We start from the raw sequence: 27,970 nt of genomic DNA, 5'->3' as shown, positions 1-27,970 counted from the left end.
TGAAGTGCCAATGCAGCTTAGTCGGCTGGTGTTGTGGTGGTGTGGTATCTGCACCGGACACCGAGTCGAGTGATCCCAGGTTCGAATCCGGCTGCCTCACAGTATGCTTTCCATCCATGCTGGGCTGAACATCAAGGTAGCAACTTGGCCTCATAAAAACAGACAAATGCCAAGAAAAAGGCAAGGTTGCGGCCTGATGCGCCACAATGCGTGGAGGGGAACGATAGCATACAGTAACAAAGCACGTGAACCTTTGTTCTTCTTCACATGGTACACTAAGCAACACATTTTATGAGAACTACAGATATCTTGCATGACTAGGTAGTGGTGTGTTCCATCTTAAGTAATACTGAGTAAAAAGAAACATTTTATAATCTGAACTCATCTGCATATTATATATGCCTCTCAATATTCAGTTTCAAACATTCAGTAATTCCCATTATTCAAATTACCTTTCCAGAGATTACAGTAAAATGAAATCACTTTGACATTCATCCAATGCAATTGTAATTACGATTAGGTAAATTAACAGTGTCTGTACTTGTTTAGCATTTTTGCTTACATTCTTACCTGTTTCTTCATGAATTGTGAAGACTCCTAGACCTGTCCCACCCTTGATCCAGTATCGAATCTCACCATCCTTCCCTTTATCTTCATCCTGCGCAGTAAGTCTCATCACTGAGGTTCCCACAGGCGCACCTTCGCTGACAGCATCTTTGAATGCAATGGAAGAGAAGCGAGGACGGTGAAGGTTTTCATTGACGTCAGTCACTTCAATCTCCACATAGCCCGTGCAGCTCAAAGAATATGGTTTCCCATCATCAGCGGCATGAACAGTGAGATTATAGAAGGGGTTGGTTTCAAAGTCTAATTGCTTATTGATGCGGATTGCTCCCACAAGTTTGTCAATTCTGAAAGTTTTCTCTTTAGTTAACAGGCTATAGTGTACATCACCTCCCTCTCCAAGATCTGGATCGAAGGCCTCCAGCCAGACTATGACAGTCCCCACTGGAAGATCTTCAGGAACTCTCACTCTGTAGAATGATGGGACAAATTTGGGTGGATTATCATTGACGTCTTTTAGGACTATTGTTAGCTCAGTGGTCGAGAAAAGTTTGGGTTCGGAACGAGGCTGATCGCTGGCTTCGATCTTCAGAACATATATTGGTTGATGTTCCCGATCTAATGCACCAGTGACAAACACGGTACCTGAATTTTTATCGATGGAAAAGGTTTTGGTGTCAGTCAGGAGTGAGTATTCTATTTTTCCATTGTTTCCCAGGTCATTATCTTCAGCCTTCAGCTGGGTTACAATCCTTCCAGGTTCTATGTTTTCAGGAACTATCACTGAATAACTATCCTGTAAAAATACTGGTTTATTATCATTTGCATCCAGCACATGCACTGCCAATAGCCTCCAAGAGGATTTCTGTGGCCTTCCGAGATCATATATTGTAATGTTTAAAGTATAAAGATTTGTGGTTTCATAATCTAAGGGTAACATCACCTTTAGATCACCAGTCTCCATCTCGGCAATGAAGCAGCTATCATCATTCCCCTCTGCAATCACATAGAGTAGTTTACCATTGAAACCAGAGTCAGGATCAGTCGCGTGAATAGTCAAGATGGTTGAATTGACTGGGATGTCCTCTCTTACATCAATGGAGTTTGGAAAATTGACATCAAATTGTGGAGTGTGGCCATTGATGACGTGGGCATAGGAAAAGGAATCGTCTTCATGTGGTGGATGATGAGGCTTAACAGAAAGTAGGAGGGTCTCTGCGAGCTGTTTAATTGCTCCAGTGTCTTCACACTGTACGCTGACCATTTTTGCATGGTCTGTAACAGTGAGGTTAACATCTATAGCAGAAGCATAGTTCTCCCCATCTGTGGCTGTGATTTTAAGATTAAAGGACATTACACTGCCCGGGCTGTAAGGGAAGGGATTCTTCAACGTCAGGGCCCCAGAAATCGGATTGAGATCAAGGTAGTCCAGTTCATTACCAGACAACAGTTTGTATTTGATCCCTTGCAGTTCATCTGCATCAACTGCCGAGACAGTGGTGATGAGGTGCCCGATGGGGAGATTTGTTGAAATGTTACCCTGGCAATTGTTCTTCTCAAATAGTGGCTCATTGTCATTCAGGTTCTTCAAGTAAATTGTGACAGGGACTTCCACCTCATAGTCATACGGTGAACCCCAGTCAGAGGCCCAGACTCGCAGATGGTAGACTCGCTGCATGAGTTCATAATCCAGGTCCTCGGCTGTGACAATGGTACCTGTGAAAGGATGAATGTTGAATGGAACGGGGGCCACATTGGCAATGCTGTATGTGACGTAGCCATTTTCACCCTGGTCTTTGTCAGTGGCATTCACTGTTAAAATACTTGTTCCAACTGGAACATTTTCATCAATACTCCCTTGGTATGAAGATGCAATAAACTCTGGAAAATTATTATTGGAGTCTATGAGATCGATAAGAACTCTTGTTGAGATCTGTCCGGCAGTGGTCTTCACTTTCAGTTCAAAGTGGGACTGTTCCAAGAAATTCATTGGACCTGCAGTGGTAATGAAGCCAGTATGAGGATTTATCCTAAACTTTGTACTATCATGACTACGTTCCAACTGATATGCCTGATTTGGAAGTTGAGGATGCGCTTTAACCATCACAACAGGGCTATTTGGGGGTGCAAACTCACATAATTCAACCTCATAGAGGTCTTTCTCAAACTTTAATTCTTCTGTTTGTTTGGGTGGTATGTGAATGATTTTTATTGGTGAATTGTTTGTGGGGTGGCTTTTCTGCCTTGCTTGCAGAGACAGGTTATAACCACGGGGATTGCTTGCCCAGTTGGCCCCATTGTTATAAATGAGCTTGAACTCCCGACTGTTGTAGTAGAAAGGAACCAGTCGAAAGTGATGTGATGGATCCCCATTTACAATATCCACTGTTTCAGCTCCTTCTTCTGCGGTGATAATAGCATATGTGACATGGTGGTCAGATCCAGGAGGAACCAGGCGTACAGAGAGAATACCTGGCACCTTTGGACCAACCTCCTCCACACTGACGCTTAACTTTGCGATGCTACCAATCCCACTGCCTCCACGCAGCTTCATCATGCGGTCCACTGCCAAGATTCGCAGGTTATACTGCTTCAGCGCTGTGTAATTTAGGCGACCTGCCAGCGTGACAATCCCACTGGTGGGGTGAACAGCAAAGATGTCAGTCCTGTCCTTGAAGGCGTAATAAAACTCAGCATTGCTTCCAACGTCAGCATCTGTTGCCGTGACTCTGGCAATATTTGATCTCAATGGGGCATCCTCTGGTACGGAGACGACATATGACAGAGGCGAGAAGAGTGGACGTAAGTCATTCCTGTCAAGGATTTGTATCATCACTTTGGTCCAGCTTTCATGATAGAATGTCTGTTCAGATGCCTGGACTGTCAGTATATAATGATCCTTAACTTCTCTGTTTAAGACAGCCATATTAGAGCTTCTGGTTCTTATGCGTAAAAAGCAGAAATTACCTACCACATATTCTTCAGCTTTGAAAATGTTTGCATTGTCTCCAGAAACTATTTTATATCGAATGTCTATGATGGCATCTGTAATCTGAATGCCCATTTTAATGGTGCTTTCCACATAGGTCTTGGGGGAGGAATTTTCATAGATGGTAGCATTGTAAACATGATGGGTGAATTTGAAAGGCGAGGAGTGTGGTTTCTCCAGGCTCACTTCAGAGATGCCAAGCACTGCCAAAATGGCTACGAACTGTAAGCGCTTTGCTGCCATGGTTCATCACATTGATGTGCCTCTTGAATTCTGTAAGAGCAATGGAAAGTCATTAGCTGCTTGGCATCAAAAGTTCCTAGCAGTAAAATTCTGGTAATGTCCCACCCTTAGGACTTCTACATTCCAACAAATGTCCTGGACTATTGAACATTACTCCTATTAGTATGCAAACACACACTTGTTTCACTTATACTCAGTGGCCACTTTATTAGGTAAACCTCTACAACTGCTTGTAAACGCAAGTATCTAATCAGCCAATCATGTGGCAGCAACTCAATGCTTTAAGCATGCAGAAATGGTCAAGAGGTTCAGTTGTTCTGTCAAAACATCAGAATGGGGAAGAAATCCCTGATCTAAGTGATTTTGATTGTAGAATGATTGTGGTGTCAGACGAGGTGGTTTGCGTATCTCAGAAACTGGGATCTTCAGCAAAACAGCCTCTAAGGTTTACAGAGGATAGTGTGGGGGAAAGAAAAAGAAACATCAATGAGCATAATTTCTGTGGGCAAAAATCCTTGTTAATGACAGAGGTCAGAGGATAATGTCCAGACTGGTTCAAGCTACAGGACGGTGACGGTAACTCAAGTAACTCAAAGACATTGCTCTGCACAGCAGTGGTATGCAGAAAGAGTATCTCTGAACACACAACATGGCAAACCTTGAGGTGAATGGACTCCAGCAGCAGAAGATCATGAACATACACTCAGTGGCCACTTTATTAGGTACAGAACTGAGTCTATATTTACGTGTTAATATTACATATTAATATAGGTTATATTAAAATATAACACATTTTTCCAGTGATTTTAACATGTTACCTAGAGGGATAACACTTTTTTCCCCAGTAGACCCCATGAGTTCAAAGGGAACAGGAAATACAAAAGCACTTGGGAACCAGCTCCAGGAACAAATCTACCCATGCTCCTGACCCCTGGTCTACCAAGCACCAACCCCATCTCAATCCACAGTTTGGTCTCTGTCCTGGCCACAGTCCACAAGCCTTGGTTTTGGCCACCACACCACACTGGTGCTTTGGACCCCGGCTCACATTCCAGCCTGATGAGTTTAGTCAATGGAGGACCATTAGGATTTCTAAACAATCAGATACTGGCTTATTGAAGATTTATCAATTTTCCTCTCATTTATAAGATTTGACCTTATATGAACTCAGGATATTCTGGTGAAGTAGTGCCATTGAGACTTCCCATTGTCTAGTCAAGGGTTGCATATGGTGACATATATGTACTCTGATAATACATTGAACTTTGGTGATCATGAAACAATTGGACGATGAACAAAGAATTCTATTTAGAGAAGGTGACATCTTTGTTCGGCACAGACTAGAAGGGCTGAGATGGTCTGTTTCCATGCTGTAATTGTTACATGGTTATATCTATTAGCCTGGCCTATTTACAACTCTGAACTCATAAGTGGAAGACGTTACTACTCTCTATACTTAATTTAAGTCTACTCAACCCACGTAACTCAAACACTATTATTGAGAGGTGGGGTGTACAGGTTTTGCTGGCTGCTCATCATGGGAACCTACTCTCTCCTTGGCGTTATGGGGGTTGCAAAGAAAAGAGCTGTCAGGACAATCACAGTGGCTGCAGAATGAGCCTCCAGCTGGCTGTGGATCAAGAGGTGTGACCCATGGACCAATGCTGCAGGGACATAAGTCAGGGCCTGATCAACCCTGGCTGGGTTGCCTGGGTGACAGATGCTGAAAGACCCGAAACACCCGATGACACCAGGTTACATCATTGATGATGTGTCCCGGCGTGCTGTTTTGCTTATCAGTCAAGGAGAGTTCATATGCCTTTTCATCCCTAATATACTAAGGATCCTGATCATGGTGAAGGGTCTCAGCCCATAAAGCTGAATGTTTATTCCTCTCCATAGAGAGAGCCCCCAGCATTTTTTATGTGTTACTCTGGATTTCCAGCATTTCTTGTGGCTATACTGAATATTATCTCCCTTTTTATTATTTAACAAGTTGATATAAAAACAAAGACAATTCTAGCATTAAAGAAAGTACTAATTTGACAATCAATCAGACAACAATGATAAAAGCCACAGGTATTTAAAATATTTCTACCTAGTACATCAACACACGGTGTACCTTCATCAAAAGCAAATATTTTTGCAAGTTCTGTGATTCAGTGTTGCTGCTACGTATATGAAGCAGCATATTAAAATGTAATAGAAATGTAATAGTTGATTGTTTTTTTCTGGCTCCTATGTTCACCATTGAGGTCAAATGTGCAGAACCTTCAGCCTCATGCCCAAACTAACCTGAAGATGTATCAATAAGAATGGCTCTAATGAATAAAAATACCTCAGGATGTACTGGGTGTAATTTGATGTTCATTATTCATTGATATCTATAGCGTCACAGTAAATCTAGCTTCTTGGATCAATCATCAGATTCAAAGGTTTGTGAAATACCACTTGGTTGCCAGTTGAGCCTGACCTGCCCTTTGTTAATCAGGCCTCTGGCAAACCTACCAACCTTTTGGCTTCGTGTCACAGTCTGCAATGTTGCCAGAGTTGGAAATTGTCTTTGCTCCCTCGCTTTATCTTGCCAGCATAAAAGTGATTACCATCACCTGTCTCAGTGAAAGAAATCCAACTAAATTAAATCAATCCACTTAATAAGTCAGAGCAAAAAAAAAATTGCTGGACAAACTCCGAGGGCTCAGCTGCATATTTCTACCTACCGTAGATTCCGGACTACAGAGCGCACCTGATTAAAAGCCGCTGGCTCTAATTTTAGAAATAAAATCAATTTTTTAATTGTAAAGGCCGCACCGGATTTTAGGCCGCACCGCTACTTTTAAATATACATACGTATCGGTAACACAAATTACGTTGCATATACTTTTTTACTGAACAGCACGAACAACATTCCAATATCTCCTAGCGACTGGTAAAAATATATATACTGCGAGCCTTTAACTTAAAAGCAGCGTTTTCGCTCGGGTCTAATCGGGTCTGACGCGCTTGCGTAACGCGATCGGGTCTAATCGGGTCTGACGCGCTCGGGTCTTGCTTTTCTTCGAGTATTTTCCATGTTGATGAGGGTGAGTACAAATGACTGATTTACAATAATTTAATTGTGAAAGTGCGCTTGATTTATCGTACAATTTCATTGGACCTTTGTGAACTACTCATCAATTTTATTGGTCTACTGTTACGAGGCAAAATGTTTACGAGGCGGCATGAAAAAAAAACCATGTATTAGCCGCTTCGGATTAAAGGCCGCAGAGTTCAAAGCTGTTCAAAATGTGGGAAAAAAGTAGCGGCTTATAATCCGGAATCTACGGTAGTTCATCAACACATGGCGTACCTTCATCTACAAAAGCAAACATTTTAGCAAGTTCTGAGGCTGAGGGATGGTCGGCATCTTGACTCAAAAGTCCAACCATCCCTTTGCTGCTTGACCTATTGAGTTCTTCCAGCAGTATTTTCTCCTCTCTGGAGTCCAGCTTCTGCAGTCATGTGTGTACCCAAGCTATTGAATGTTTAGCGGACAAGGCCTCTCTTGACATCACCAGGATCACTTAGCTTCAGACTTCATCACAGCCTTCAAATTCAAAGAAAATTTAGTATCATAGTATATACAGTACTGCTCAAATACCTTATTAGGCACATACATCTAGCTAGGGTGCTTAAGACTTTTGCACAGCACTGTTTATTATGTCTTTCCTGTTAGTAAATAACACTTAAGACTATGACGCCAATACAAAGGTAAGTACTCTTATTTCTGTTTCCCAACCACCTTCCTAGGTTGTTGACTTGAAACAAACACAGGGCCATGTATCCCATAGTAAGTGACTCTCTGAGCCCTTTCCTTCATCTACAGAACATGTCAAATGCAAGATGGAATATTCTTACTTGCTTTGATGATTACCAATCCAAGTACCCTCAGTCGCTTGACATCATGACAGAACAACCTGCCTGACTGGCATCACTGATGCCATTATGCCACCAGGGAAGTATCTTCCCTGAAAGAATTGTGGCAATTCAAGGTGGTGTCTCATCTACAAGTTCTCAAGGGCAATTATAGATGGCAATAATTACTGACCTTGCAGTGATGCCTGAAAATGATTTAAGGATACAAGTAATAGCCTTATTCAGAAGTAAGAAGCTGGCAGATGTGACTCTTCATCAATGCTAAGACTGGCCCATAGCAACTAGCTTCAACAGGATTCAGTTTCATTTATCACACACACATCAAACAAAGTTGAAACGTACCATTTGCTTTAACAACCAACACAATCTTAAGGGCAGCCCACAAGTGTCACCATGCTTCCAGCACCAACATTGCATGCCCACAAATTAATGCTTTAATACAGGAACATGGAGGTGATTAGATCAGATCAGGAATGAATGGTGGAGCAGGCTCAAGGGGCTTGATACATTTATTTATCACACGTGCATCAAAACATACAGTGAACGTACAGTGCCAGAAAGTGGTGTCAGACGCTTGGGTCTCGGGCAAGTTTTAATCGATGCGGTTTGTGGATTGGACTCTTTATGATGTGTTTCTTGTTTATGGTTCTTCCTTTTTTTCTGTTGCTATTTTGATTGGGGTAGACTGGCTCTGCGGTCTGCAGCCAATGAATGACACAGAGCCAAACTGAACTAAACTGAGGCTTGCTGTTTTATATTCCGTGTTTTTCACTCATTTTTTGCCATTTGCCTAATTTGTTTGCACATTGGGTGTGTGATGTTTTCTCTGAATGGGTTCCATGCTGTTCCTTTGTTTTGTGGCTGCCTGAGGGAAGACAAAGCTCAGTGTTGTATACTGTATACGGCAAACATATTTTGATTATAAATATACTTTGAATTGGTTGATTACTTTAACAACCAATAAAACCTGAAGATGTGCTGGGGGCGGCCCGCAAGAGTTGCCACGCATTCCAGCACCAAGATGGCATGCTGACCATTTTACTAGTCAAGGGCTAAGTATGCTCCCCTGACTGCATACAGAAGTGAGATAGATCAACTGCTCAAGTGGTGTCACAACAACAACCTTGCACTCTACATTGGTAAGACCAAGGAATTGATTGTGAACTTCATGAACGGGAGATCAGGAGAACACACAGCAGTGTTCATTGAGGGGTCAGCGGTGTAAAGGGTGGACAGGTTCAATTTCCTGGGTGTCAACATCCCTGACGATCTATTCTGGGCTCAACATATTGGTGCAATTACAAAGAACACAGGTCAGTGGCTATATTTCATTAAGAGTTTCAGGAGATTTGGTACATGATGAAAGTATCCAGCAACTTTCAACTGATGTACTGCAGAGAACAATGCGATGGGTTACATCACTACAAAGTATGGAGGCTCCCATGCACAGGATCGAGAAATCTGCAGAAGGTCATAGGCCTGGCATCATGAGCAGGAGCATCCCCACGATCAAGGACATCTTCAAGGTTTCAGAAAGGATCTGGCAAGTGTGGATTGGAACAGGCTGTTCTCTGGCAAAGATGTACTTGGTAAGTGGGAGGCCTTCAAAAGGTGAAATTTAGAGAGTACAAAGCTTGTATGTGCCTGTCAGAAAAGGTGAAGATAACAGATGTAAAGAATGTCAGCGTTCAAGAGATAGCAGGGCCCTGGTTAAGAAAAAAGATACATTGCAGGTATAGGCAGCTAGGAACAAATGAAGTGCTTATGAAGTATAAGAAATGCAAGAGAACAATTAAAGAAGTAAGGAGGGCTAGAAGAAAGCATGAGGCTGCCTTAGCAGAGGTTGAGGAGAATCCTAAGAGATTTTACAGATACGTTAAGAGCAAAAGGATTGCAAGGGAAAAAATGAGTCCTGGAAGATCAGAATGGTAATCCGTGCATAGAACCAAAAGAGATGGGAGAGATGTTAAATGCACTTTTTGCATCTCTATTTACTCAGGAGACAGAGTCTGTAAAAAAAAAGCAAAACGGCATCATCTTTCTGGAAGAGGAGGTGGTGTTTGCTGTTGAGGCAAGTTAGGGTGAATACATCCCCAGGGCCTGATAAGGTGTTCCCTCGGACCCTGCTTAGAAATTGTCAGGGCCCTACCAGAGATGCTTCGATCATCCTTAGCTACAGGTGAAGTGCCGGTGGTTTGGAGGATAGCCAATGTAGTTCCGCTGTTCAAGAAAGGCTCTAAAAATAAACCAGGCCAGTGAGCTTGACCTCAGTAGTGGGAAAGTTATTGGAAGGTGATCTAAGGTACCATATATACAAGTGTTTGGATAGACATGGACTGATTAAGGATAGTCAGCATGGCTTTGTGCATCTTAGGTCATACCTAACAAATCATGTAGAATGTTTGACGAAGTTTTCAGAAAGGTTGATGAAGCCAAGGCAGTGGATGCTGTCTACATGGACCTTAGCAAGGCGTTTGACAAGATCAAAGCAAAAATATTTAAATGATATGAAAATACGTTGGACTATAAGCCAAGAAAGCTCAGAATCAGAATCAGGTTTAATATCACTGGCATATATTGTGAAATTTGCAGCCGTTAATTTTGCAGCAGTGTTAAAGTACATAATAAAAAAACTATAAATTATAAAATGGCTAGCACGAGAGGGCATAGTTTTAAGGTGCTTGAAATAGGTACAGAGGAGTTGTCAGGGGTAAGTTTTTTTATGCAGAGAGTGGTAAGTGTGTGGAATGGACTGCCAGTGATGGTGGTGGAGGTGGAAACGACAGGGTCTGTTAAGAGACTCCTGGATGGATACATGGAGCTTAGAAAAATAGAGGGCTATGGGTAAAGCCTAGGTAGGTCTAAGTTAAGAACATGCTTGGTACTGCTTTGTGGGCTGAAGGGCCGAAGGGCCTGTATTGCGCTGTAGGTTTTCTATCTTCCTATGTTTACAGTTAATCTAAATATATATAAATTAACAATTAGTGCAAAATAAGAGGGGAGAAAAAAAAACTTAGGTAATGCTTATGAGTTCATTGTCCATTCAGAAATCTGAGGGGAAGAAGCAGTACCGGAAACATTGAGTGTGTGTCTTTAGGCTCCTGAACCTCCTCTTTGATGGTAGCAATGAGAAGAGGGCATGTCCTGGGTGACGATGGCCCTGGATGCCACCCGTTAGAGTCACCACCTTTTGAAGGTGTCCTCGAAGCTGGGGTGGCTAGTGCCAATGATGAAGCTGGCTGAGTTTACAACTTTCTGTAGCTTTTTCTGATCCTTTGCGGTGGCCCTCCATACCAGATGATGATGCATAGAATTAGAATGCTCTCCATGGTACATCGGTAGAAATTTACAAGTGTCTTTGGTAACATACCAATTCTCCTCAAATTTCTAAAGAAATACTGTATAGCCACCGACATGTCTTCTTTGTAATTGCATCAATATATTCAACGAAGGATATCTCCTCAGAGATGTTAACACCCAGAAATTTGAAACTACTCACCCTTTCCACTTCTGATCCCTCGATGAGGGCTGGTGTGTGTTCCCTCAATGGACCCTTCCTATACAGAACTATGTGTAAGTTATTGGCCGGGTGAATACAGGACTGAGTTTTACTATGCATGTGTTCATGCAGGAGTAATTCAGTGGAAAACCACCAACATCTGTGGAACCATCCCCCAGCTGGTTTCAATGATTTATAGGAGAGAAATATGACTGGCAAGTTTACTAAGAGACAATGATCTTCCCACAGCTATTATTCCTACTTCTTGAGAGATAATTGCCCTGTACACCGACTAAAATCAGGAACTCCCCAGGTGACCAAAGCTCTACTTCCCCCCATCTGTGCTGCATTCCTAAGCTGGCTTGTCTGGGCCTGTGGCCCTTGTGAACAGGTCGGTGTAGAATGCTCTGATTATCTGACAGTACAGTTCAGAGCCTGTGAGACTGATGTCCCTGGGGGCAAACAGAGAGAAAAAAATCTTTACACCAAATACTAATGAAAACTAAGACTGTGAATCCCACTGGTGTCTGTAAGGAGTTTGAATGTTCTCCCCATCACCACGTGGGCTTCCTCCGGGTGTTCCAGTTTCCTTCAACATTCCAAAGACATTGGCGCTGGGAGGTAATTAGTCACGTGGGTGTAATTGGGTGGCTTGGACTTATGCCAGTGAACTTGATTCAGATACGTTATGAAATTTGTTGTTTCGTAACAGCAGTACAGTGCAAGATATAATAAAAATATAAATTACAATAAAAAAATATATATACAAACATGTAAAATTAACTTTGGTGGCAGCAGAACAGTGTAATACGTAATAAAAATAACATTAATCACAATAAAAAATATACACAGTACATATATATAAAATTAAATTTGTTGTTTGTTGGCAGAACAGTGCAATACATAATACCATAAATTACAGTAAGAAATATTTAATTTTATATGTACATCTATATAAGTAGTGGAAAAAAAGAGAGCAGTAATAAATAGTGCAGTAGTGTGGACGATTTCATTGTCTGCACGGAAATCTGATGGTAGAGGTAAAAGGCCATTCCAAAGATGTGGAGTGTGTGCTCTCAGGCTCTTGTGCCTGCTCCTTGATGGCGGCAATGAAAAGATGGCAGGTCCTGGGTGAAGGGGTTCCTTAATGATGGATGCTGCCTTTCTGAGACATCACCTTTTGAAGACGTCCTCAATGTTAGGGAGGCTAATGCCCATTAGGCCAGAAAGCCCTGTAACTGAGCTGCATCTCTTAAATAAAATCAGTAAATGCTGAGAATCAGCTCTTTTAGCTAGGTTTCTGTTACCTGTATCAACTCAGCTGCCAGACACAGATGAACATTAACTAACACAAAGTACACTGCAGATGCTGTGGCCAAATCAACACGTACAAACAAGCTGGAGGAACTCAGCAGATTGGGCAGCATCCGTGGAAATGAGCAGTCAACGTTTCGGGCCAAGGCCCGTCGTTGGGACTGAAGAAGGTGGGGGGAGGGTGGAAGGTGCCAGGTGAAAAACCAATCAGAGGAAAGATTAAGAGGTGGGGGAGGGGAAGCAGGGAGGGGATAGGCAGGAAAGGTGAAGAAGGAATGTAAGGGGAAAGCACTATGGGTAGTAGAAGGCAGAATCATGAGAGAGGTGATAGGCAGCTTCTTCAGTCCTCATGAACGGTCTCGGCCCGAAACGTTGACGGCTCATTTCCACGGATGCTGCCCGACCTGCTGAGTTCCTCCAGCTTGTTTAAACATTAACTAACCTTTGAGATCAGGTATTTTCTGCCTCCATTTCTATGCTGGAATCAGAAATCAATTCTGTAATCATTATACCCCATCTCCAATGCATTTCCATCCCTCCCCTTTCACTCTTCTCCACTGTTATTGATTTGACAGCTGGGATAGCTGTCACAGGCAAGTGTACAGTCTATCTGGTGCAAACTCCCATCTCTAACAAGGTTATGTATCCTAGTCCCACTCAGCCATAGGCACAAAATCCTAGACTGACAATCCAAGGCAGTTACTAATATAAACTGAGCCCTCGTCTGAACTTTGACATAAAATATTCTACAGCCACTAGAGATTCTACAGATGCTGGAGGATTAGCAGGTCTGGCACCATCTATTGAAATGAATTAACAGTCGACATTTCGTGTTGAAACCTTTCTTCAGGACTGGAAAAGAAGGGGGAAGATGCCAGAATAAAATATATAATAAATATATTACATCACAATATTGAAGAAGAGAAGTTGCTTTTTGGCTAATGGCAGAATAGGGAGTTACCCAAACAGCCTTGAAGAACCAGTTATCATTTTAACTGGAGTACTTGTCATCTGCTAAGTGGCACATTGGCTGTGAAAAGAATATTTAGAACTTAATCTGAAAACTTAATTTTGGCAAGCACATTATGTGAAACTTGATGGGAGAGAAAGCATTTAAATTATACTAAGTATACAAATCTCCAAACGCAAAGATTTGGTTTTAAGCCTACGTTAGAACTACTCCGCCATAGCATAGTGGTTAGGGTGATGCTATTACAGCTTGCAGCAAAGTTCAAAGTTCAATCCCAGCATCCTCTATAAGGCATTCTCTGTACGTCTTCCCCACAGAATGAATGGGATTTCTCCAGGTTCTCCGGTTTCCTCCCACAGTCCAAAGATCTACCGAGTAGGTTAGTTGGTCATTGTAAATTGTCCTCTTGTTTGATTAGGATTAAATCGGGGTTGTCAGGGGTTGCTGGGGAGGGGGTACAGCTTGAAGGGCTAGATGTGCCTATTCCACACTGTATCTTCAAATAAAATATAATAAATGAAATAAGTAACTCTTGCATATCTTTCCAACATGCTTATAGAGCTGTTTGCAGTTATACTCTCTTTCCAATCACTAATTAAGAATGTTGAATCCACATTAAATGGAGGGGGGGGTCACATGGAGATGTACCAAATGCATCAAAATATCGGAATATGCACGCTATCAAAGCAATCCAAGAGATTTCCCTACTTTTCAGATTGATGGGAGTCACCTGGCACGAAGATGCCTTTTTGATTCCAGCCTGTGTCTTTTTCTACTTCAAAGCCTTTATTTAGAATATTGAATCGGTTATGGCTGAAACCTGCTTTGCTCCTGGAAACAGAATTTTTGTAAGACCAGTGAAAAGAACATTAGACACTCATTTAATATACTTAAGGATCAATGCCAAGTTTAAACAAAATCAAGGTCAAAGACGAGTTTACTGTCATATGCGCAAGCATACTTGTGTGGGTGCCATGAAAACTTCACTTGCAGCAACATCACAGGCACATAGCATCGGATAAAAATCAATTACCCAAGAAATCTAACAGTCTCAAGTCAGTAACTATTCAGGGGTATAAGACAATCTGCTGAGGAACTTAATGGGTCCAGGCAGCATCTGATGAGAGAAATGGACAGTGGATGTTTCGAGTCAGGGTGTTTCATATGGACTGGGTGAGAAAGCGGCCAAAGAGTAGGAGAACACAGAGAGGGTTCGGTAAGAAAGGGTCGCACAGAACTCCCAAAGAGAGGAAGATAATCTCTCCAAAGTGGACATGCATGTGGAGACTTTGCAGTGGGATGGTAAAATAGAGACTCAAGAAACTGCAGATGCTGAAAATAATCTGCTGGAGAAACTCAGCAGGTTAGGCAGTATCTGTGGAGGAGAATGAACAATTGATACTCAGGTTCAAGAATCTTTATCTGGCCATACTCTCGGTGGCTACTTTATCAAGTCCCTCCTGTACCTAATAATGTGGACACAGAGTGCACGTTCGTGATCTTCTGCTGCTGTAGTCCATCCACTTTAAGCTTCAACATTGTGCGTTCAGAGATGTTCTTCCACACACCACTGATGTAATATGTGGTTATTGGAGTTACTGATGCCTTCCTGTCAGCTTGAACCAGTCTGGCAATTCTCCTCTGACCTCCCTCATTAACAAGGCTTTTTCACTCACAGAACCATGCACTCCAGTGGTATGAACATTTAAGCACCTGGACTGTGCAGTAAAGTTGCAGGAAGAAGACAGGATAATGGGGTTGAGAGGGAAAATAAGTCAGCCATGACCGAATGGTGGGGCAGACACGGTGGGCCAAATAGCCTAATTCTGCTCTTTTGCCTTAAGGTGCATTCCTTTCTGGCAAACACCCCACACCCACTGTGGTGTTGTCTGCAGCTGTAGGTCCTCCACCACTCAACTATCAGATCATTTCTCATCTCTGCTGGTAGTCTCCTCTGGACTCAGATTATCTCTGGAAGGAATGTCTCACATTTGAAAAAACAGTCCAGTTAAGTGCCATCTTCCTGTTAGCAATCCTTCTCTGCCCGATGAACAAAGGCTGCATTTCATACATCTAATCAAGTTGCCTCCCTGAATGTTTTTTTTAAAACAGTTACCCACCATGGCAACCTTCATCTTGTTCTGCTATTTCTGCGTTAACTGCATGCATTTCTCTTCAGTTGTTTATACTCTAGACCAGTATTTACCGGAGTGCTGATCTTATCTTCTGTTGCACGTTTCTGAATGCTGTAATGAATGTCTGAAAGTGATGCTGAAAATATGTTGGGCTTGGATGCTGAGCACATGGATAGAGTGCATGCTCCTTTGAGCACTGGTAATTATATCAAGACATTTACAACATTAAAAACCTAAAATACTGGAAGTGCTGAGCAGGTCAGGTTGCATCTGTGGAAGGAGAAGGAATTACCATTCAAGGTTCCACAACCTGCATCAGACCTAATTGAATCTACCTCCTGTTTAGTGAGTGACGGAGCAAAGATGATGTGCTAGCCTCTTTAGCGTCGAGGGCATCTTCAAAAGACGATGCCTCAAAAAACAACAACATCCATCATTAAGGACCCCCGTCACCCAGAACTTGCCCTCTTCCCATTGCTACCATCAGGGATGAGGTACAGGAGCCTGAAGACTCTTCAGGAACAGCTTCATTCCTGCCACTGTTAGATTGCTGAATGAACATTGACCCAATCCATAAACACTACCTCACTGTTTATTTACTGTCTTATTGTAATTCAGTTTATTTTTATTTATGTGTGTAAAACACTGTACCACTGCCACAGAACAAAAAATTTCATGACATATGCCAGTAATATTAAATCAGATTCTGTTCTGATGTGGTCATTTTGGCTCCGAGGTGAACAATCCTACAATTGGTTGCCCCAGTTACGATTGAAATCAGGATCAGTATTAAAAATATAGAAATCTCTCTCCAAAGCTCGAACAAGAATTTTGGGCTAACCAAAGCTTTAATACCGAGATTGAAAGATGTTTGTAAATAAATGCCTTGGCATAGCAAATATTTTACATTGGTGTTGATTTAAGCAACAAAGATCTTGGTAATTGAAAATTGGTTTATTATTGTCACATATTGTCACTAGATACAGTGAAAAACTGCATGCATCCACCAGATCATGCCAAAACATAGGCACGTTGAGATAATACAAAGGAAAAAGCAGTAACGGATGCAGAATATAGTGTTAACAGCTTCCTCCCCTCTGCTATCAGATTTGGAACAGTCCATGAACATTTCATTATTCCACATTTGTACTATCTATTTATTATAATTTACAGTAATTGCTATATCTTGCATTGTACTGTTGCTGCAAAGCAACAAATTTCATGTCATGATAATAAACTTCATTCTGAATTTTTTGAAATTCAAAATTTTACAGATACCACTGCAGATAAAGTACACCGCTGTTAGACGAACAAGTAATATGCAAGGTTCAGAAACCCCTAGTACCGGCAGTTGTAATGTTTTACAGAGCCAACAGTCACTGTTCAATTCCCACAGCTGTCTGAAATGAGTTTACACATTCTCTCTGTGAATGGACAGGTTTCCTCTGTTTTAAATACACACAGTCACCTGTGGCAATGAATTCCACAGATTCACCACCCTCTAATTAAAGAAGTCCCTCTTCATCGCTGTTCTAAGGGGACATCCTTGTATTCTGAAGCTGCATCCTCTGATCCTAGACTCTCCCACTAGATGAAATATCCACTGCACATCCACTCTCTCTCTCTCTAGGCCTTTCAATATGCTATAGGTTTCAGTGAGATCCCTCCTCATTCTTTTAAACTCCAGCGAGTACAGAGCCATCAAATGCCCCTCATATGCTGACGCTTTCAAACCTGGAATTATTCTTGTGAATCTCCTTTGCACCTGCCTAACAGCAACTCAAACTGCAAATTAACCTTCAGGGAATCCTGCACGAGGACTTCCAAGTCCCTCTGATTTATGAATTTTCTCCCTATTTAGGAAATAGTCCATTCCTTTACTCTCCTAATTCTTCTGCACATGCCCTGCTTCCTCAACACTACCTACCCCTCCACCATCCGCAAACTTGGACATAAAGCCATCAATTCCTTCACAGAAATCATTGACATATAATGTGAAAAAAGTGATCCCACCACCGACCCCTGCGGGACACAACTAGTCACCAGCAGCCAACCAGAAATGACCCCTTTTCTTCCCACTCTGACTCCTGCCAGTCAGCCAATCTTCTATCCATGCTAGTGTGTTTCCTGTAATACCATGGGCTCTTATCTTAGCAGCCTCATGTGCAGCACCTTGTAAAAACCTTCTGAAAATCCAAGTAAACAACATCCACTGACTCTCCTTTGTCTATCCTGCTTGTTATTTCTTCACAGAATTCCAATAGGTTTATCAGGCAAGATTTCCCCATGCTAACTTTGGCCTATTTTGTCATGTGCCATCAAGTATCCTGAAACCTCATCCTTAATAACAGACACCAACATCTTTCCAACCACTGAGGTCAGGCCAACTGGTGTGTAATTTCATTTCTTCTGCCTCCTTCCCTTCTTAAAGAGTGTAGTCGATATTTGCAATTTTCCAGTCTTTCGGAACAGTTTGAGAATTTAGTAATTCTTGAAAGATCATTATTAATTCCTCCACAATCTCAGAGGATCTAACCTGGTCCCAACATATCAATGTAGTCATAAAGAAGGCAAGACACTGGCTGTATTTCATTAGAAATTTGAAGAGATTTGGCATGTCAACAAATACAATCAAAAACTTGTATAGTTGTACCATGGAGACCATTCTGACAGGCTGCATCACTGTCTGGTATAGAGAGGCTACTGCACAGGACTGAAAGAAATTGCAGCGGGTTGTAAATCTAGTCAGCTCCATCTTGGGTACTAGCCTACAAAGTACCCAGGACATCTTTAGGGAGTAGTGTCTCAGAAAGGCAGCGTCCATTATTAAGAACCTCCAGCACCCAGGGCATGCCCTTTTCTCACTGTTACGATCAGGTAGGAGGTACAGAAGCCTGAAGGCGCACACTCAGTGATTCAGGAACAGCTTCTTCCCCTCTGTCATCCGATTCCTAAATGGACATTGAAGCTTTGGACACTACCTCACTTTTTTAAATATATAGTATTTCTGTTTTTGCACACTTTTTAAATCTATTCAATATACGTAATTGATTTTCTTGTTTATTTATTATGTTTTATTTTATTTTTTATTATTATTATTTTTTTCTCTCTCTCTTCTATATTATGTATTGCATTGAACTGCTGCTGCTAAGTTAACAAATTTCATGTCACTTGCTGGTAATAATAAACCTGATCCTGATTCTGTTTCAGCTACCTCTTTCAGAACCCTGAGGTGTAGCCCATCTGGCCCTGGTGATTTATCTACCTTCAGACTGTTCAGCTTCCCAAGCACTTCTTCCTTAATAATAGCAAAAAAAACCACTTCTGACCCCAACACTTCCTCATTTCTAGCATTCTGCTAGTGTCTTCCACAGTGAAGACTAACACAAAATACTTATAAAGTACGTCTACCATTTCTTTATCCCCATTACTACCTCTCCAGCATCATTTTCCAGCAGTCCAATATCCACTTTCAACTCTCTTTTACTCTTTATATATTAGAAAACGTTTTCCCCTGATATATAAAAGGAAAGATGGAAGTGGATTTTATTGAGTAGCTTATATTTCATATGTCATCCATTTTCTCTTAATGCCATTTTTAGTTGCCTTCCGTTTTTTAAATCTTCCCAATCCTCCGCATTCCTACTACCGTAGATGTCGGATTATAAGCCGCTACTTTTTTCCCACGCTTTGAACAGCTTTGAACACTGCGGCCTTTACTACGGTGCGGCTAATGCATGGTTTTTTTTCATGCTGCCAAAAACATTTTGCCTCGTAACAGTAGACCAATAAAATTGATGAGTAGTTCACAGAGGTCCAATGAAATTGTACGATAAATCAAGCGCACTTTCACAATTAAATTATTGTAAATCAGTCATTTGTACTCACCCTCATCAACATGGAAAACACTCGAAGAAAAGCATTGTGCTGCCTTTATGGCAGTTATTTAGTTTATAATATTTTCGCTTAGTAATTCATTTGTTAGTATTTTCTAGTTAAAGTTAGAAGTGTTTTAAGTATATTTGTTTTCTGTACTACATCCCGGGATGCTACGACGTCACATCCGGTTTCGCCGCGTCTTGTGGGGAAAATACCGGTTTGCGATAAACGGAAAGGTGGGGGCGAGCGCATTAGACCCGCGCGAGAACGCTGCTTTTAAGTTAAAGGCGATCAATAACTTTTCCTGGTAGGCTGCAGTATATATTTTTTTACCAGTCGTTAGGAGATATTGGAATGTTGTTCGTGCACTGTTCAGTAAAAAAGTATACGCAACGTAATTTGTGTGTTACTGATACGTATGTATATTTAAAAGTAGCCGTGTTACAGGCACGGTTCGAAAAAAAGCATTTGCAATATGTATTTGTTTATGTTACCATACGGATTTAATTAAAAGTTAAAAAATCCTCACGTGTAATATCTTTCTGTGTAAATATCTCATATTACAACGTGGGACACCTGCGGCTTAAAATCCGGTGCGGCTTGTACAAGTACAAAATTGATTTTCTTTCTAAAATTAGAGCCTGCGTCTTTTAATCAGGTGCGCTCTGTAGTACGGAATCTACGGTAATTTGTTATTTTGCATGCTCTCTCCTTTCCTTTTATACAAGGCTTTCCTTGTCAGCCATGGCTGTCTCCCTTTAGAATACTTAATCTTTGTGATGTATCTTTCCTGCACCTTCCAAATTGCCCCCAGAAACTCCAGACCTTGCTGATCTGTCATCATCCCTGTTAGTGTTCCCTTCCAATCAACTTTGGCCAGTTCCTCTCTCATGCCTCCAATTCCCTTTGTTCCACTGTAATACTGATGCATCTGATTTTAGCTTCTCCTTCTGAAACTGCTATTATGCTCACTGTCTCCCAAGAGTTCCTTTACCTTAAGCTCTCTAATCAAATCTGGTTCATTACACAGCACCCAACCCAGAATTGCCTTTCCCCTAGTGGGCTCAACCACACGCTGCTCTAGGAAATCATCTTAAGGACATTCTACAAATTCCTTCTCTTAGGATCCAGCACCAAAATGATTTTCCCAATTTGCCTACATTTTGAAATCCCCCATGACTAATCACAATATTAACTTTTCTTACGTGCCTTTTCTATCTCCCATTGCAATTTGTAGCCCACATCCTGGCTATAGTTTGAAGCTCTGCAAATAACTCCCATCAGGATCTTTTTACCCTTTCAGTTTCTTATCTCTATGCAAAAGGATTTTACATCTTCTGATCCTATGTTACCTGCTTCTGAAGATTTGATTTCATTTTTATCAACAGAGCTAGTCATTCCCTCATTCACGAAGTAGCAAGATGAACACATGAATTGATAATACATTAGAGTCTATGGACTAAATGCTGGTGAGAGGGATTAGTATAAACTCAGAGGCCATTTTATTATGTACTTCCTGTACCAAATCAAGTGGCCACTGAGTGTATGCTTGTGATCTTCTGCTGCTGTAGCCCATCCACTTCAAGGTTTAATGTGTGATGCTTTCAGAGATGCTCTTCTAACAACACTATTGTAACATTTCAATTATTGTCCCCTTCCTGTCAGCTTGAACCATTCTGCTCTGCCCTCTCTCATTAGCAAGGTGTTTTTAGCACAGAACTGCTGCTCACTGGATGTTTTTTTTCCTCACCATTCTCTAAACCGTAGAGACTTGGGTGTGAAATTCCCAGGAGGGGAGCAGTTTCTGAGATTCTCAAATCAGTCTGGCGTTAAGGATTATGCCATGGTCAAAGTCACTTCGATCACATTTCTTCCCCATTGGGATGATTGGGCTGAAAAACAACTGAACCTTTTGACCATGTCTGCATGCTTTTACCCAATGAATTGCTGCCACTTGATTGGCTGATTAGATATTTGCATTAATAGACAGGTGTACATGTGTACCTAATTAAGTGGCCACTGTGTGGGTACTTGTAAAAATAAATTCGTATAAATCCTATCATTTTGGATTTCCCCCTCCCCCTCCCACTTTCATATCTCTTACTAGCTTTTCTTTCAGTTAGTCCTGACGAAAGGTCTCGACCCGAAACGTCAACCGTACTTCTTCCTACAGATGCTGCCTGGCCTTTTACATTCCACCAGCATTCTGTGCCTGTTGCAGATTTCCTCGTGTTTTTGTATAGACAGTACTTGATAGCTGGCATAGACAAGGTTTCTATGCTGAATGACCTTCTGACTCAATGGAATAGGAAACAATGCATACAAGCTTTATATTACTCCCACTGGTGCAGTCAAAATCTATCTCAAATGGTCCAAAGAAAAATGCTGACATCTAGTTGCCTCAATTTATAATCACAGTAGCATAGCGATTAGCGTAACACTATTAATGTGTCAGTGATCCAGGTTAAATTCCGCTGCTGGCTGTAAGGAGTTTTCACTTTCACATTCACCCCACCACTATGTGGGTTTCCACCACATGCTCTCGCTTCCTCCCACACTCCGAGGGTTAACTGGTCGCATGGGTATTATTCCTCGAAGAGAGCCATAACCTTGACATGGTCCAGAGGCTTGCGTGCCTCAATGTCCTGGAGAATTATGCTGTCTGGAGTCAGGGCTTTATGTTTTGGCTCTTAGTCGGGTCCCCTGTGTCTAACAGGTCAAAGGGTAGAGGCCAGACTACGAGTGGCCCTCTGGTCCTCAAAGTTCAGGGGCTCAGCTCAAGGCTACCAACAGTGACTGGTATAACAAAATTGTTATGGAAATAGAAATGAATCTTTGGCTTCTACATCTGAGTGCAACAATATTCCTGAATAGCCATCCAGGACTTGCAATGCTGACGGTAGTGAAAACTGAGCTACTGACATGACAGAGGAAGCCCTGAATGCCAGAGATGGAGCACCTTCATTGCTGCCCTAAATTCCAGCGTCGTAATGGCAGTAATTATGGTGTTATTATGCATCTCAGACTCAATGGGCCAGAAAGAACTGTTAACTGTACTATATCCCAATATAAAATAAAAATGACACCCAAAGCAAAATGGTTCCTGTGTTAATTGGCTAGATTCAACGAACTGAATAGTAGAAAAACAGTGCGATCTTGAAACTGAAAAAACTTTAAACAGGATGTGCAGAGTGTGAACTAACCAGCTATTTGTCACCACCATTAAAATGTAAAAAAGGAAATGAATGCCAATACTGTCTGCCCCAGCATTCAGTTTAACAAAATCAGGCTGCACTGTATTGTCTAGAGAACAACACCTCTGCTTATTTTTGCAACCGCACTACAATATGAACAAAGATGAGGTTAAGGTCCAATTGCAAGGTGACAGGTGAGCCAATTGCTTCTCTGTTGCTGGAATAGGCTGCTTTGTCATCTCCAATCGCCTCCGTTCTCTCCTGGATGCCCTTTAGTTCATCCCATTCCTGAAGTTGTGCTCATCCTTGCTTTCAGTTCTTGATCTCTGATATCTAAGTGCAGAGGGACAGATCTGCACCCTCATTTGGTGTAAACACAAGGGATTCTGCTATGGCTGGAAATCCAGAGTAACACTAACACACACACACACACACACACACACACACACACACACACACACACACACACACACACACACACACACAATGTTGGGAGGAGACTCAGCAGATCAGGCAAGGAAATAAACAGTCCACATTCTAAGCCAAGCCCTTTCTGAAATGTGCAACTGTCTCACAGCTTAAAGGTCTAGGTTCAATCCTGATCTCACCCCCCTCCACAGCCCCCAGTGCTGTCTCTGTAAAGTCCTCACATTCTTCTTGCATGTGTTTTCCACTGGTTTCCTTGCATAAGCCAAAGGCATGTCAATGGCTTAAGCACCCATTGTTAAACTTCCCTAGTGTGGGGGAAAACCTACCAACCTACAAATGCACATGCATCTATCCGGGGACGGAATTCAGTAAGGGGAATGTACTGCGCTGTTGGAGGTGGCATCTTCCACTGCCTTGGTGGTCTTTACAAAATTAATTCCTCAGTTGGCATTCCTGAATCTAATACTCTAGGAGATGCTATTTTTAAGAAATTGTTGAGTACAAGTCAAATACCAAGACTGGTGCGTTATGCACAGTAATTGAACATTATTTGCTGTGGGGGCTTTAGGATATTCTGAAAGAGATTAGAAAGGCACAATATAAATGCAAGTCATTATTTGGTTTAGCCTCATCGCTGTACTAATGATGGCTGTGTTTCCAATCACCTTTGCCTATTGAAAATACGGACAAAAGATTCTGCAGATGCTGGAATCCATAGCACACAAAAAAAATGCTGGAGGAACTCAGAAGGGCAAGTGGCGTCTATAGAGGAAATTAAACAATTGACACTTCAGGCCATGGTCCAAGATCCTCTAAAAACCTGTATGTTCACATGTTCAGCACCTCCCCACAAATTAGGGATCACTGGCAAAGTCAGATTTTATTGGCCACCTGGCCAAGGTTAATAAAGAGGTAGTAAGTTTACCTCTTGAACCATCTTCTGGCATGAAGGCACTTTGAGATGTTGTTCTACCTTAAAAGTCATTTATAAGTTAATGCAGCTGCTGTTCCTCCCTGTGTTGGCAATGTCAAATCTACCTGAATGCCAAAGATTACACTACATGCCGTGTGTCAATGTGTCTTTCGGTGTATGAATCAGCCCACCCACAATAACCTGCAGAGTGGATTATTACTTTGCTGGTTCACCATTACTACTGGGAAGGTTAACAGTCAAAAAGTACAAAACATCTGCAAGGAGAATAGGATTATGAATTCTTTACAAACTGCAGAAATGTCTTGTTTTATATATGCAGGTGGTTCATTGTTACTTCTAGTGTCTGCAAACCTCCAAACTACCTAAATGGAAATCAAATCTGGGGAGCCTATGGATAATCAAAAACTTGCATTTGAGAATACTTTCAGTATAGGAGTGTTTCACTTGGTGTTTTATGGGAAAGTAGTAAGGTTACAACTATCATCAACTACAATTATCAAGCAGCTGATGAAAACATGGGCTATCAAAGCATTGTTCAGGATCAATGAAGAGATGGACAGAGTGTATAGAACAGGATTATCAAAAGCTTAAGATTTAGATGGGAAAGGACACATCTTAAATCATTCAGTTTAGAAAATTGAGGAACGCACAAAAGTCCAGAGATGGAGGACTGGAAGAGATAGCTAAATTCAGGCTGGGAAAGCTTACCAAGGGATCTGAAACCAAAGATGTAACTTTTTAAATTGATGTTGCCAGAGGGCATGTCAAAGCAGTTTCGATAGCACAGGTGGTAATGGATGAGTAGTTCAGGCAAAATTGTAAATACATTTTATTATATCGAGAATGGATAATAAGCAATAAACCAGAAACTTTGTCAGCAAAAGCTTCGACAGACTTCTGTAGATGCACAATGGAGAGTACTCTAACTGGTTGCATCACGACTTGGTATGGAAACATCAATACACAGGAATGGAAAAGGCTATAGGAGAGGATGGATACAACTAAGTTCATCATGGACAGGACCCTCCACACCACTGAGCTCATTTACATGGAGCACCCATCTTCAAGGACCCAAACCTGCCCTCTTTTCCCTTTACTACCATGGGGCAGGAGGTGCAGGAACCTTGTGTCCCACACCACCAGGTTCAGAAACAGTTATTACCCTACAACCCACAGGCTCCTGAACTGGCATGGATAACTTCACTCACCACGGCAATAAACTGATTCTACAACCTACATACTCACTTTCTTTACTACTCAGGTTCTCAGTATTATCTTTAATGCAGTGTCTTCGTTTCAACATTGGTTGTCAGTCAGTCTTTATCTGCTTATGTAGTTTTTCATAAAACTATTGCATTTTTTCCCCTGAAAGTGCTGGCAAGAAAATGAATCTCACGGCAGTTTATAACATACGTACATTAAGGGTCTCAGCCCAAAACGTTGGCTGTACTCTTCTGTATTGATGCTGCCTGGCCTGCTGAGTTCCTCCAGCATTTTGTGTGTTGCTCTGGGTTCCAGCATCTGCAGATTCTCTCATTTGTACATTGATAATAAATTTGCTTTGAACTTTTTGACTAGAAAAAAATTTTGCAGCAGTATTCTCTTAGATTTAAAACAGAATATTGAAAGCTTATTTAGTGTCTGAAATTGAAGGAGAATTAATTTGTGAGTGAAATCTTTTATGAGAACGTTTGTTTATGGTTTTATTTCAGCTTTTCATATTAAGAAGAGTTCTCTTATTTCCCATTAGTGAAGGATTAATAGTTCTGACAATATAATCATGCTGTGAATGTGCAGAAATGTTTAAGTATAAAGTTCAAAGAGGAGGTTAAATCTGACAAATCGCTGAAGAGCAGCAATCAGCAGAGTCAGCTATTTGATGCGTGTTGCATTTTCCTAGACAGATACAGTTGCAAAAACATCCTAGGAGCTCAACAACGAAAGATTAGCTTTTTTTGTCACAGGTCATCCAAACATACAGTACAGTGAAATGTGTAATTTGGTGTCTAATGGATGAGTAGTTCAGGCAGAATTGTAAATACATTTTATTATACGTGTAGGGCTCTCAGTAATAGTAACTGTGGTGTTAACTGTTCAGGCTAACAAAATGGCTTCTTTGTATTGTTATAATGAAATGACTTCTCTGTAATATTATTCAATGCTGTAATGGGTTTCTGTGTCTGGAATGTTTGGGTTATGACTGCAGATAAGGGGGGAACTAAATAAAGGAGAATTGTTATGCTATCTTCTATGTGTAAGCTGAGCGGGAGTTCGCGATCTTTTTCAGGAGGCGAGCGAGGAGGATGGACGTGTGAGGAGCAGACAGCAGTTCCCGGGCAGCGGATACTAGACGTCGGCGGTTCAGACGGGATCTGAAGGCTCGGATGGTCGTCATGGATGGAACCAGAGGTGTGAGTTCCAATGTATTAAAATATTATGTGCACAAACTGATTTGGCACCTTTAGGTTATCTGTTTCTACTAACACGTCACCAAGAAATAACTATAAAGTTGCAATTATTTACTCGCCTTTGGTGTATTGTCTGATATTTGTGTGCAAGCGCTTACTGGGGGGGGGGCTTACATTGTATTTACACCGAAGTATCACACTGTTGGCGGTGTGACACTGTTCATCCGAGGCAAACAGGGGTAAATTGGGGGCACGGATGCTACATTTGGAGAATGGATAATGAGCAATAAACCAGAAACTTTGTCACCAAAAGCTTCGACAGACTTCTGTAGATGCACAATGGAGAGTACTCTAACTGGTTGCATCACGACTTGGTATGGAAACATCAATACACAGGAATGGAAAAGGTTATAGGAGATGATGAATACAACTAAGTCCATCACGGGCAGGGCACTCCACACCACTGAGCTCATTTACATGGAGCACCCATCATCAAGGACCCAAACCTGCCCTCTTTTCCCTTTACTACCATGGGGCAGGAGGTGCAGGAACCTTGTGTCCCACACCACCAGGTTCAGGAACAGTTATTACCCTACAACCCACAGGCTCCTGAACTGGCATGGATAACTTCACTCACCACGGCAATAAACTGATTCTACAACCTACATACTCACTTTCTTTACTACTCAGGTTCTCAGTATTATCTTTACTGCAGTGTCTTCTTTTGCACATGAGTTGTCAGTCAGTCTTTATCTGCTTTTGTAGTTTTTCATAAAACTATTGCATTTTTTCCCCTGAAAGTGCTGGCAAGAAAATGAATCTCACGGCAGTTTATAACATACGTACATTAAGGGTCTCAGCCCAAAACGTTGGCTGTACTCTTCTGTATAGATGCTGCCTGGCCTGCTGAGTTCCTCCAGCATTTTGTGTGTGTTGCTCTGGGTTCCAGCATCTGCAGAGTCTCTCATTTGTACATTGATAATAAATTTGCTTTGAACTTTTTGACTAGAAAAAAATTTTGCAGCAGTATTCTCTTAGATTTCAAACAGAATATTGAAAGCTTATTTAGTGTCTGAAATTGAAGGAGAATTAATTTGCGAGTGAAATCTTTTATGAGAACGTTTGTTTATGGTTTTATTTCAGCTTTTCATATTAAGAAGAGTTCTCTTATTTCCCATTAGTGAAGGATTAATAGTTCTGACAATATAATCATGCTGTGAATGTGCAGAAATGTTTAAGTATAAAGTTCAAAGAGGAGGTTAAATCTGACAAATCGCTGAAGAGCAGCAATCAGCAGAGTCAGGTATTTGATGCGTGTTGCATTTTCCTAGACAGATACAGTTGCAAAAACATCCTAGGAGCTCAACAATGAAAGAGTAACTTTATTTGTCACATGTCATCCAAACATACTGTACAGTGAAATGCGTAATTTGGTGTCAAATCAACAAAGATTGTGCTGGTGGCAGCCCGCAAGGTTTGCCTAGTGTCTGGCAGCAA

At 41.5% G+C, this 27,970-nt stretch overlaps 1 protein-coding gene across 1 annotated transcript in view; it reads right to left on the bottom strand.

Annotated features, from left to right (window-relative positions):
- The window catches only part of fat2 (FAT atypical cadherin 2), a 169,556-nt gene that overhangs the window by 106,723 nt on the left and 34,863 nt on the right, over nucleotides 1-27,970 (bottom strand). Inside the window, exon 2 of the mRNA XM_073067318.1 lies at nucleotides 571-3,826. Coding sequence (XP_072923419.1) covers nucleotides 571-3,796 — 3,226 coding nt within the window. The 5' untranslated portion in view covers nucleotides 3,797-3,826. The remainder of the gene's footprint in view (nucleotides 1-570; nucleotides 3,827-27,970) is intronic.

This window comes from Hemitrygon akajei, chromosome 15 (assembly GCF_048418815.1).
Source record: "Hemitrygon akajei chromosome 15, sHemAka1.3, whole genome shotgun sequence".
NCBI lineage: Eukaryota > Metazoa > Chordata > Chondrichthyes > Myliobatiformes > Dasyatidae > Hemitrygon > Hemitrygon akajei.
Note: the sequence above shows the minus strand (reverse complement) of the source record. Positions and strands in the feature narration are given on the sequence as shown.